Source organism: Schistocerca americana, chromosome 7, assembly GCF_021461395.2.
Source record: "Schistocerca americana isolate TAMUIC-IGC-003095 chromosome 7, iqSchAmer2.1, whole genome shotgun sequence".
Taxonomy (NCBI): Eukaryota; Metazoa; Arthropoda; class Insecta; order Orthoptera; family Acrididae; genus Schistocerca; species Schistocerca americana.
This window is the reverse complement of record NC_060125.1, coordinates 548,320,074-548,332,082: the sequence shown is the minus strand read 5'-3', so window position 1 is coordinate 548,332,082 and position 12,009 is coordinate 548,320,074. Positions and strand designations below refer to the sequence as shown.

Genomic DNA, 12,009 nt, shown 5'->3' with positions numbered 1-12,009 from the left:
CCTCCCTCCCTGCCACCACCTTTCTCCACTCTCCCCACCTCCCTGCCACATAGCCTCCCAACACTGTGCCTGTTGGCAATCTAGTCTATGCACATTGCACCAGACAGCACTCCTCTCTCCCTCCACCTATGGACTGCTATCCCTTCTCTTTCCCCACCCCCTCCAGATTGCTGATTCCATCCACGTGACAGTTGCATTTTGGTCTGAGCTGCCAGATGTGGCAGTCATGTGTGCATGAGGTGTGCTCGCTTGTGTGAATTAAAGTGTGTGTGTGTTTCTCTTTCTTTGTCTGATGAGGGATGTAGCTGAAAGCTAACATGTGTCTTTTAATTGTGCCTATCTGCAACTTAATGTGTCATGTTTATGGTAAGTAGCAATCTATCTTTTCCTTACATAGTTAATATCTGAACAAAAATAATTTTTGTATGATGTTCTGTAAAAAAAATCCTCAATGAGTGTATAAATGAATCAATGTAAATTTATGGAGAGCTGTGGGGCATTAAGTCATTCTAAAACATAACTATTTATCTGTTCAAGTTCAATTTTGTATATGACAAACATATATTTGCTATTGCAGGATGATTTCTGAAATTGAATTTATGCACTGGTCTGCATTCATGATCAATTTCTGTGTCTTACTCATCATATTCAGCTTTGCTGCATTTGAAGTAACATCTGTAAGTACAAAGATAAAAATGTGATATAAATTCACTATAAGAAATGAGTACTATATTAACTAGCTTCTAGCTACACTAATACTCAAGGTCTTCTGTCCTCCTGCCCATTCCTCTCTCTCTCTCTCTCTCTCTCCCCCTTCCCCCCAGCCTCATATTGTACCTCCTTCAGATTATTTCTGCCATCTATAAAACTTTTATTTAATTTTAATTTTAATTTTCACCTGTGTTACTTACATATTTTCTGTTGCTCTTATGCAGAACATAGTGCTTTGACGAAGCTCCATCAACACATTCAACTCTGCAAACGGTTTCCTCTCTTTCTTCACTTGTTCTTCCAGTGTGCTCGTCCATGATGTCCTTGGTCTTCCTCATTTCCTTTTACATTGTGTGTTCCAGCATAGAGCTCATCTCTGGATATCACATTTGACCAAAATATTTTAAGAATTTACCAAAGACATATATTGAGGAAGACTTGCACACTCTTGGTGATTGTAGAGATAACCTTCCAAGGTTCACGTCCATATAGCAGCACTGCTTTCATATTTGTTCTAAACATTCATAGTTTATTTGTTATGGAAATCTCTTTGTCCTCCATAATGGATGCCCCATTGACTTTTTGAATTCTTGCTCTGACACTGGCAGCTGCTCCTCTGCCTTCAGTAACTTCGATACCTGGGCAGTTCTCCTGCGCAATACTTACTACTAGTGTCCTCTGTAACCTTTTCCTATTTTTTTTCTTCTTCTTTGATGAAAGGAACAGCCAATTCTGAGAAAAAGCGTTTCTCTCATCTTATTTGTGTGTGTGTTTACTCCCATCCAGTAATTAACAGTTTTTTATCTGCTTACATTTCATTGTTAAATTATTCAGATTTTTGAACATTCCTAACACCATTATCCTATGAACTTTGTTTCTAACACCGTAACACATTTCGTGATGCTTTCTGCATAGTGTGAAAATACATGGTCAAATTTGGCTCACTTTTTGCCTGAGGAGACAATCACACACCACCATGATATACGTCTGAAATTCTGTCAGCATTGTTCACCTGCTACCTGAAATTTTGCCTATTATAGGGCTGTAGAGTTTTATCTTAAATAGTGATTGTCCATACACGTTACTTTAAACCAGTGTTCATTAGCTTGAAATGCTAGAGCAGATTACTATTTACATTTACTCTTCACGTTGTGAGTGAGTAGCTGCAACAATAAGTCCTGAAAGAGTGTGCTAAACAAGAGAGTTATAGCCTAAACCAATGCACTATAACTTAAAATTAGAAATGAAATGGACGTGCAGAAACTATTCAATATCTGGCCTATCTCGTACTGAACAAGAGGCAAATTATGGTAAATGAACACAAATTTCTTTGCATTAACAGGTAATAAGTGATTTTGCTTGTCTTTGTAAATTAAGCCAGCTTCAGAGAAAAGTTTGTCACTACATACACCGCTGCAGGGTGCTGAAAGATAAATTCTGGCAAACTTTATCAAGTTCAAGTACTATGTCACATTTCGGACAGCCAGATACTGCAGTTGATTTGAACAGTCCTTGTATAAAGGTCAATTTTGCTTGCAGTCATGTTTTTTCCCTGACCATCACACTGTCTATAATTAATTTCAGTTGCCACCTCATTCCCGCAATTCCAAAATTTGTCATCTGATGCTGATATCTTGCACAAACTGATGCTCTGGTAAATTTAGCTCCTTTTGAATCACCATGAGGTTTTCTTGAGTTAAGCTCAAATGATTATAGTACATCAAGAGCACAGCCAATTAGAAATATCCCTAGTCAGCCGTGGTCACCAGACAACTATTGGTCATTCCCGCTTCTTCAGGCTGGATGTTCAATGGCTCAATTGCAATTCTCTTAATCAAATGGATGAAATATTTAGCAGAATCATACTTAGCCACTCAAACACCTTTCGCCATGTTAGTGCCACTGGCATGAATGTGTCAATGTATTTTGCTTTCGTCTATATATAAATGATCTGCAAGAGTATTAAGCTAACTTGCTATGATTCTTCTGCTGTCAGAACCTATAAAATGCTTCAGAAAACAACCAGTGAATTGTAAAACTCAGGAGCCAGACATTTTTATGCAAATAGCTCCATATACCACAAGTTACAGAGACCATGAGAGCACCTAAAATACTTATTTTGATTTTTTCATGAATTCTGTTGCAGATGTCAGGAACAATTTTTTGAAGACTCTATGAAAAGCTTGGGATTTTATAGCACAGTAAAACTTGTTGTAGGAGTATTGTAATACAAGTCCTTTCTATGACTGATAATGACTCATTGTCTAGAGAACAATTTTTGCCATTGAAAAAGATAATTTTTTGGATTTTGATGTTTTACAGCCCTAAACAGTTTACTTTCAAAAGATTCTGCCTAGTCAGTTGGTTTTCTGTCAGATGAACTTGTACCAGGGATGCCTAAAAGATGGTCCATTCGGGGAAGTGACTGTACTTCTATTAACTGCTTGGAATTTATCTGGACTTTTGTTACAACAGTTCAAAACAAAAGAATAAAAGACAAGCTAATGCTACTGTACAAACTCACTACAACAAACAAACAGAAAACCTAGAGGAAAGTGTCTTAAACTAGACTCCTCATGTAAAATGGATCATCCAGTCTCTTGGCTCTCCATTCTCCTCAGGTTTAATGGGAATGAGTTTGAATTGTAGTTCAAGCTTGCACTCTTTAGCAGAGTGCCTAAGTTGCTCATTGCACTTCTTACTTACCAGTTTGGCATTACATATGTTGAGAATGGAACAAGTTTTTACATTTGGATTTAAAGTTAATATTTATGACGAAACTGTTTCATTTAGATGTTTAGTTAAAAATTTATTAAGTTAACAAAATGAAGGCAACAGTTCCATAAACTTGAGCCCCTCTGGTTGCTTAAACCGGACCCCTGACTATGCACATTGCCTTTCTTGATGTCCTCTGCATGTCCTCTGCTTGTCTTATCTACAAGGAAACCAAATGCTTTGAGCAACATTCAAGTGTTTTGCAAACAATCTCTTTCACACACAAACTACAATTCCTCAGCATACCAGCAATAAATCCAAACTTGCTGCCATTTTTGCTCACAGCTCAGTCTATGTAATTCTTCTGTTTCATAGTCTGATGCACTGTTTCTCCAGAATTTATGTATGGCAATGCTGCTCCTGTTTTGACTTCCTAATTGTCCAGTCAGACACAGCTCTTTATGTTAAACAAAATGTATATTTTTATCTCAATTAAGAAATAAGTACCAATTTTTTGTACCAGGTATATACTTAATTCAGACTCAACTGGATATTGCTACAATTTTGTTTGGTAGCACTAATTCACAAATATCTGGGTCGTACTGAAGAAGTATGAGATTAATTAATACAATCAGAACTTGCAAAAATTCATAAACAAATTAATACTAGTGGCTGTTATCTTGACTTCCATACCTAGTCAGAAAGTTTTATCCTATATTTTAGGTTCTTAGACAAAAGTAGTTATAGTTTGACCCCACTACCATATACTCTATGAATCACTGTGTGTGTGTGTGTGTGTGTGTGTGTGTGTGTGTGTGTGATGTTCTTCATATCTTGCTTCATTTAAAATATTCAATATCTCTATGGTGACAGAATAAATTACTCAGTTGGACATAGTGTGATCAATTTTATAACCACACTCTTTTTTTAAAAAAATTAAGTTTATTACACTCCTGGAAATTGAAATAAGAACACCGTGAATTCATTGTCCCAGGAAGGGGAAACTTTATTGACACATTCCTGGGGTCAGATACATCACATGATCACACTGACAGAACCACAGGCACATAGACACAGGCAACAGAGCATGCACAATGTCGGCATTAGTACAGTGTATATCCACCTTTCGCAGCAATGCAGGCTGCTATTCTCCCATGGAGACGATCGTAGAGATGTGGAACGGCTTGCCATGCCATTTCCACCTGGCGCCTCAGTTGGACCAGCGTTCGTGCTGGACGTGCAGACCGCGTGAGACGACGCTTCATCCAGTCCCAAACATGCTCAATGGGGGACAGATCCGGAGATCTTGCTGGCCAGGGTAGTTGACTTACACCTTCTAGAGCACGTTGGGTGGCACGGGATACATGCGGACGTGCATTGTCCTGTTGGAACAGCAAGTTCCCTTGCCGGTCTAGGAATGCTAGAACGATGGGTTCGATGACGGTTTGGATGTACCGTGCACTATTCAGTGTCCCCTCGACGATCACCAGTGGTGTACGGCCAGTGTAGGAGATCGCTCCCCACACCGTGATGCCGGGTGTTGGCCCTGTGTGCCTCGGTCGTATGCTCACCTGCACGGCGCCAAACACGCATACGACCATCATTGGCACCAAGGCAGAAGCGACTCTCATCGCTGAAGACGACACATCTCCATTCGTCCCTCCATTCACGTCTGTCGCGACCCCACTGGAGGCGGGCTGCACGATGTTGGGGCGTGAGCGGAAGACGGCCTAACGGTGTGCGGGACCGTAGCCCAGCTTCATGGAGACGGTTGCGAATGGTCCTCGCCGATACCCCAGGAGCAACAGTGTCCCTAATTTGCTGGGAAGTGGCAGTGCGGTCCCCTACGGCACTGCGTAGGATCCTACGGTCTTGGCGTGCATCCGTGCGTCGCTGCGGTCCGGTCCCAGGTCGACGGGCACGTGCACCTTCCGCCGGCCACTGGCGACAACATCGATGTACTGTGGAGACCTCACGCCCCACGTGTTGAGCAATTCGGCGGTACGTCCACCCGGCCTCCTGCATGCCCACTATACGCCCTCGCTCAAAGTCCGTCAACTGCACATACGGTTCACGTCCACGCTGTCGCGGCATGCTACCAGTGTTAAAGACTGCGATGGAGCTCCGTATGCCACGGCAAACTGGCTGACACTGACGGCGGCGGTGCACAAATGCTGCGCAGCTAGCGCCATTCGACAGCCAACACCGCGGTTCCTGGTGTGTCCGCTGTGCCGTGCGTGTGATCATTGCTTGTACAGCCCTCTCGCAGTGTCCGGAGCAAGTATGGTGGGTCTGACACACCGGTGTCAATGTGTTCTTTTTTCCATTTCCAGGAGTGTATGTTCATGCAACAATTTCTTCTCAAGTCATAAAACTCCACAATGCTAATTAACTGGAGCATATTAGTAAATTTACATTTGTTGATGTTAGAATGCATTCCTGTACTTACTCTGCGTGATGTTTCAGAATGTACATATTTTTCAAACTGTTAGCTCATCATTATCATGGAAAAGTTACACTTTGTTTATGGAAAACAGTTATCAATTAAGTACTGACAATAATGTATATTTTAGATTTCAAGGCTTTGTAACATGCACAATATTTCAGGGGACTCCAACTTCTCCAGCAAAAGTGGTGAATCTTGCAGAATATCTACTGGTTTCTATACTGCAGATGTTTCTGCTGTGTGACTGTGGAGATAAATTAGTTGATCAGGTAAATAGTGACCTATCTCTGTAACAATTGCTAATTTTGCATAGGCATTGTCAGACTGAAAATGATTTCTTGGTACTCAACATATACCTGATTTATGACAAATATATGAAACATCAAGTACCAACTGCTCTCTATGATGAATACACACTGCCAAAAACATCACATGTTGTCTTCAGTGAATCTTATAGTTGTGTTGAGATTTCCGAGATAAGGTCAACAGTAGAACAAAAGAATTTGAGACTTTAGCTGCACCAAGTGAATGTTACTGATAAGGCATTTTATAATATAGCAGCGTGTTTTTCAGATGAATAGCAACAGCCACAATCATAAAAATTAACTGGTGCCCTGTCATGTAATTTATAAGTAACAAGCTCTTCAGGAAAAAAGAATAATGGCAATTGACAAACTGCCTGTTGGCTTCTGTTTCGGGTTCTTCAGCCAATGTTGATCTAATGATTTTACCGATGTTTCGCCAGCACGAGTGGCTGGCATTGTCAAAGCTTCACCCTCCATTGCCGGTGGTGAACTGGAGCCAAGTTCGCAGCCGCAGACTATACATACCTGGCGCACCAACGTCTGAGAGCTTCTCCGCGGTCATTTTCATTGTGGTTCTCCTCTTGCTACCTGCAACAGTTGTTCATTGCAGTATGGGAAGCCAGGATCCGTTTACCTTAAGGCTTTCCACTTTCTCGTTGATGCTGTTCATGTGTTTTTGTATTTCTACAGCTTCTCTGAACAAGTGCGTGTGATAGTGCTTCTCTACATTCAGAACTTCCGTGTCGGCGAATTTTATTACGTGGTTGGTCTAACTTAGTGTATGCTCTGTCACGGCTGATTTCTCCACTTACCCCAACCTGCAATGTCGCTTATGTTCTTTGATCCTGGTGTTGAAGGATCGTCCAATCATTCCGACATAAACTTTTCCCCATGTGCATGGTATTGGTATATTCCCGACATTGTAAGTGGGTCCGTTTTTTCCTTTGCCTCTAAGACACTCTTTGATCTTCCTTGTCGGTTTGAAAATCGTCTTTACATCATGTTTGCACAATACACAGCCGATTCTGTCCATCACTCTGGGATTGTATGGCAGACAGGCCAGACCCGACCATTTCCTTTTCTGATTGCTTACTTCGGCGAGTGTTTGGCTCTGTTACACTTCTAATAAAATTTGCGGAGTACCCATTGCTCCTCAGAACACTTTCCATTTCATGTCTGAGGCGCTGCAGCTCACATATTCGTCCTGCTCACGTTACAAGCGTACTAATCATGCCTCTTTTCTGGCTCGGGTGGTGGTTTGATAGTTTGTGCAGGTATCGGTCTGTGTGTGTCAGTTTTTGACACATGCTGTGTCTCAGGTTTTGGCCATCCCTTGTGACCTGCACATCTAGAAATGACAGTTTTTTGTCCTTTTCTACTTCCATGGTAAATTTTATGTTGGCATGGAGGCTGTTCAAGTGTCTTAGGAAGTCACCGAGCTGTTCTTCACCATGGCTCCACACAATGAAAGTATCATTGACATATCTGTACCACACCTTGACCAACAATGGAAGAAGAAAGCGCAATTGATGTCCTCTCTCGCCTTTCTGTCATAGTGCTGAGATGAAGGTACTACACTGAAGTTCTTGAAATGTAAGTGCCTATTCACCACTGCCCAAGCACATCGTATCTATGACAGAATGGAATGAGTTTTCCTTCGTGAGCAAATTCATACAACACAGAGAGACTTGGCAAGAACTGATCAGGAACTTCTGGACATTTTCTATCAACTAAGTAGCAGAATGCATCAAGACAACTGGGACGGCATCGACAGCATCACTCACAGAAGTATGCAGAACGTACTTGAGTGCTGCACTGAGCAACAGAAGAAAAAGTTTGAAAGATGCCGGAATCAGGCCAACAAGGCGATTCCCGACATGTCACACACAGTGGTCAACCCCACTGAATGACAATTGACCAAAGAGGAAGTGCCTGTTCTTCGAAAAGGAGCCACTTTTCACACTAATGAGAAAGTGAACGGGCATAACTGTCAGATCTGGGGTACAAATCATCCACACGAATGCACTGAATTTGAGCATGATTCCCCAAAGTTAAATGTTTTTTGTGCCAAAAAGGAGGCAGTGGTGGCCTACTTCTTCATGGAACAATTTGAAGCACAGACACTGGACTTGGTGACTTACAAAGATAAGGTGTGGTACAGATATGTTGATGATACTTTTGTTGTGTGGAGCCATGATGAAGAACAGCTCAGTAACTTCCTAAGACACTTGAACAGCCTCCATGCCAACGTAAAATTTACCATGGAAGTAGAAAAGGACAAAAAACTGCCACTTCTAGACATGCTGGTCACAAGGGATGGCGAAAACATGGGACACAGTATGTATTGAAAACCAACACACATGGACCGATACCTGCACAAACTATCAAACCACCACCCGAGCCAGAAAACAGGTATCATTAATACGCTTGTAACACAAGCAGGACAAATATGTGAGCCGCAGCACCTCAGACACGAAATGCAACATCTGGAAAGTGTTCTGAGGAGCAATGGGTACTCCACAAATTATATTAGAAGTGTAACAGAGCCAACAACTTGGTAAAGTAAGGAATCAGAAAAAGAAATGTCGAGTATGGCCTTTCTGCCATACATTCCCAGAGTGACAGACAGAATGGGCCATATATTGTGCAAACATGGCATAAAGACGATTTTCAAACCGACAAGGAAGATCAATGAGTGTCTTAGACTGGCAAAGGAGAAAAGGGACCCACTTGCAATGTGAGGGATATACAGTATATCATGCACATGCGGAAAAGTCTATGTCAGAATGACTGGATGATCAATCAACACCAGGATTAAAGAACATAAGCGACATTGCAGGTTGGGGCAAGTGGAGAAATTGGCGGTGGCAGAGCACACACCGAGTGAGACCGACCACATAATAAAATTTGCTGACACGAAAGTTCTGGTTGTAGAGCAGCATTATCACATGTGGTTGTTCAGAGAATCTGTGGAAATACAAAAACACACAAACAGCTTCAACAATAAAGAGGAAAGCCTTGAGGTAAACGGGTCCTGGCTTCCTATACTGCAGCGAATGACCGTCACAGGTAGCAAGAGGAGAACCGCACTGGAAATGACCGTGGAGACGCCTTCAGATGTTGGCTTGCCAGGTACATATAGTCTGCAGCCGCGAACTCGGCTCCAGTTCACCACCGCCTATGGAGGGCAAAGCTTTGACAATGCCAGCCACTCATGCTGGCAAAACGTCAGCAAAAATCATTAGATGAACGTCGGCCGAAGAACCCAAGGCAGAAGCCAATAGGCAGTTTGTCAACAAGTGGTCACGAAAACCTTAACAATTTTGTACAATGGCAATTTTTAGTGATCTCTGAGTAAGATCATTTTACGTGCACATCGACCGCATAATGCCTCAAACAAAAAGTATCTGAGACATTAACAAATTTTACTCTTTGTGTGACACATGAGGAGCTTTGCTATGGCACTTGTCCATGAAGACATTTTCCACAATTACTTACTGTGCTCTCACTGCGAGGGAACAACAGACAGAACTTCACTGAGTCAAATGGTGACGGTAGATGCCTATACTGCCAGGTCTACTGTTCACTCTGTTGAACTGTAATAAAAAAGTGCATAATCCAGCACGTTCCAAATACAGAATGAAGAAACTGATGTTCTGTCCCTGTCCTTCTCCTGAAAATGCTGAGAACATATTTTGCTACATATGGATGGCTTGCAATATTTCCTTCTCGCAGCATTCAACTAGAGTGCTGTTCGAGTTGTACTGACAGAAAATCTAAAGTCAAATTACAGAAATAAAGCCACTACAGTAAAGTTATGTCCCTTTCTCCCTTGCAGTGCAAGGATGAAAATGGGTGGAGCCCCATCCTGCTGAAAGATGAACGGAGAGTCCAACTGCATTTGAGGCATAAGCCATTACTGCAATATGTCCAAGTAGGAATATCCAGTGACAGTGTTCTCGGCAAAGAAGAATGGCCTGTAAAGTTTTTGACGTGACAAGGCACAAAAAACATTTACCTTTGGGGAATCATGCTCAAATCCAGTGCATTCGTGTGGATGCTTTGTACCCCAGATTCACTTTCTCATTAGTGTGAAAAGTGGCTTCGTTGCTAAAAATTAAGAGATCAAAAATGCCATCCCCATCCTCATTCAACTGTTGCAGCTGTGAACAAAACTCAAAATGCTTGTCTTTGTCATCACTGAACTTCTGCACTAGCTCCAATTTGAATGGTTTCATTGACAGCTTCTGTCCAGGACTTTCCACACTGTCATTGGAGCCATTTTAAGTTCACAGGATGCATGACACACTGATTTCTTTGGACTCCTTATGAATGTCTCTCGTATGCGCTCCACATTCACTTCACTCACACTGGGACATCCGCTCCTCTTTGCCGGGCACAAGCAACCCATCGTAACGAATTTGTTGTGGCAGTGGTAAACAGCCTTCCTTGTTGGTGGCTTCTTACCGTACTTGGTTCTAAACATCCGTTGAACAGCTGTAGCACACTTATTTTTGTCGAACTCCAACACACAAAAAGCTCACTCGCCATGATGGCAACTAGCGCTGACTATCGGCACATTACCAAGCTACACTGTGGCAGCAAACATGAAAAAAACTTTCAGAGTTTCTCTTCAAAATGACATATGTATCATATCTATACAATGTTTGGGTCTTGTGCAATAAATAATTGAAAATGTTTCCGGACTTTATGTACACCCTGTATATTCACAAAGGTATCATGAAATATGTTCAATTTTAAATTAGCATCAGGTTCCCTCACAACTCATCCCAGTCTAACTGTTGCAAGCTTCCCTAAAATTTTCAGTTGTTAAGTCATTAATTGAATGCACTATTTCAGATGACTGTTTTGCATTACTGTATGGAGCTTTATCATATACTGTAACTAGCTGTGCATCATGATCTGACAGACCATTCTTAACACGAAAAGTTTTTATTTGATTAAATTTATCTTGGTCAGTAAAAACATTATATATCACTGTGGTGCTTTCCTGTACCCAATAACTGACATTAAATTGAAAGAACCAAGTCGTACTTCAAGGACAAGCCTTCTATCTGACTCTTTCAGAAAATCTACATTGAAATCCCCACAAATAATAATACAAGTTTTTCAAAAATAGCTGAAAATTTCCCAGTGGGGACCTATACATGGCTAAAATTATAAAAGTATCATTATTTAGTATATGTTGGTCTACACAAAATTCTTTAGTTTCCAAATTTTTCACACTATGACAGATTTTAACATTTATGGGTACTATCTTGACTACATTATGTATATTATGTTGACTACAAATCAGCTATTGGTTCTTAAAGAAATGTCAATCACAATACTATTTTTTTATTCATAGTATTTCAGCTAGATCATCACTAAAATGTATTGAAAACCTTTAGTGATGTATTATAAGTTTTTCTTGATTAAGGACTGATCTGATGCTGAAACTTCCTGGCAGATTAAAACTGTGTGTCCGTATGAAACTTGGACTTGGGACCATTGCCTTTCTTGGGCATGTGCTCTACCAACTGAGTTACCCAAGCACAACTCATGACTCATCCTCATTGCTTTACTTCTGCCAGTATCTTGTCTCCCACCTTCCAAAAATCACAGAACCTCTCCTGTGAAACTTGCACAACTAGCACTCCCAGAAGAAAGGAATGGCTTAACCACAGCCTGGGGGATGTTTCCGAATTAAATATTCACTCTGTGTGGAGTGGCAGATTAAAACTGTGTACCGGACCAAGACTAGAATTCAGATGATGATGATGATGATGATTAGTGTTTTAGGGCGCACAACAGCGAGGTTATCAGCGCCCG

At 41.3% G+C, this 12,009-nt stretch overlaps 1 protein-coding gene across 1 annotated transcript in view; it reads left to right on the top strand.

Moving 5' to 3' along the window:
- The first annotated feature begins 572 nt into the window (after window positions 1-572).
- LOC124622264 (odorant receptor 67c-like) overlaps window positions 573-12,009 on the top strand; it is a 109,903-nt gene continuing 98,466 nt past the window's right edge. The window contains exons 1-2 of the mRNA XM_047147926.1: window positions 573-677; window positions 6,034-6,141. Of these exons, the coding sequence (XP_047003882.1) occupies window positions 579-677; window positions 6,034-6,141 (207 nt within the window). The 5' untranslated portion in view covers window positions 573-578. The remainder of the gene's footprint in view (window positions 678-6,033; window positions 6,142-12,009) is intronic.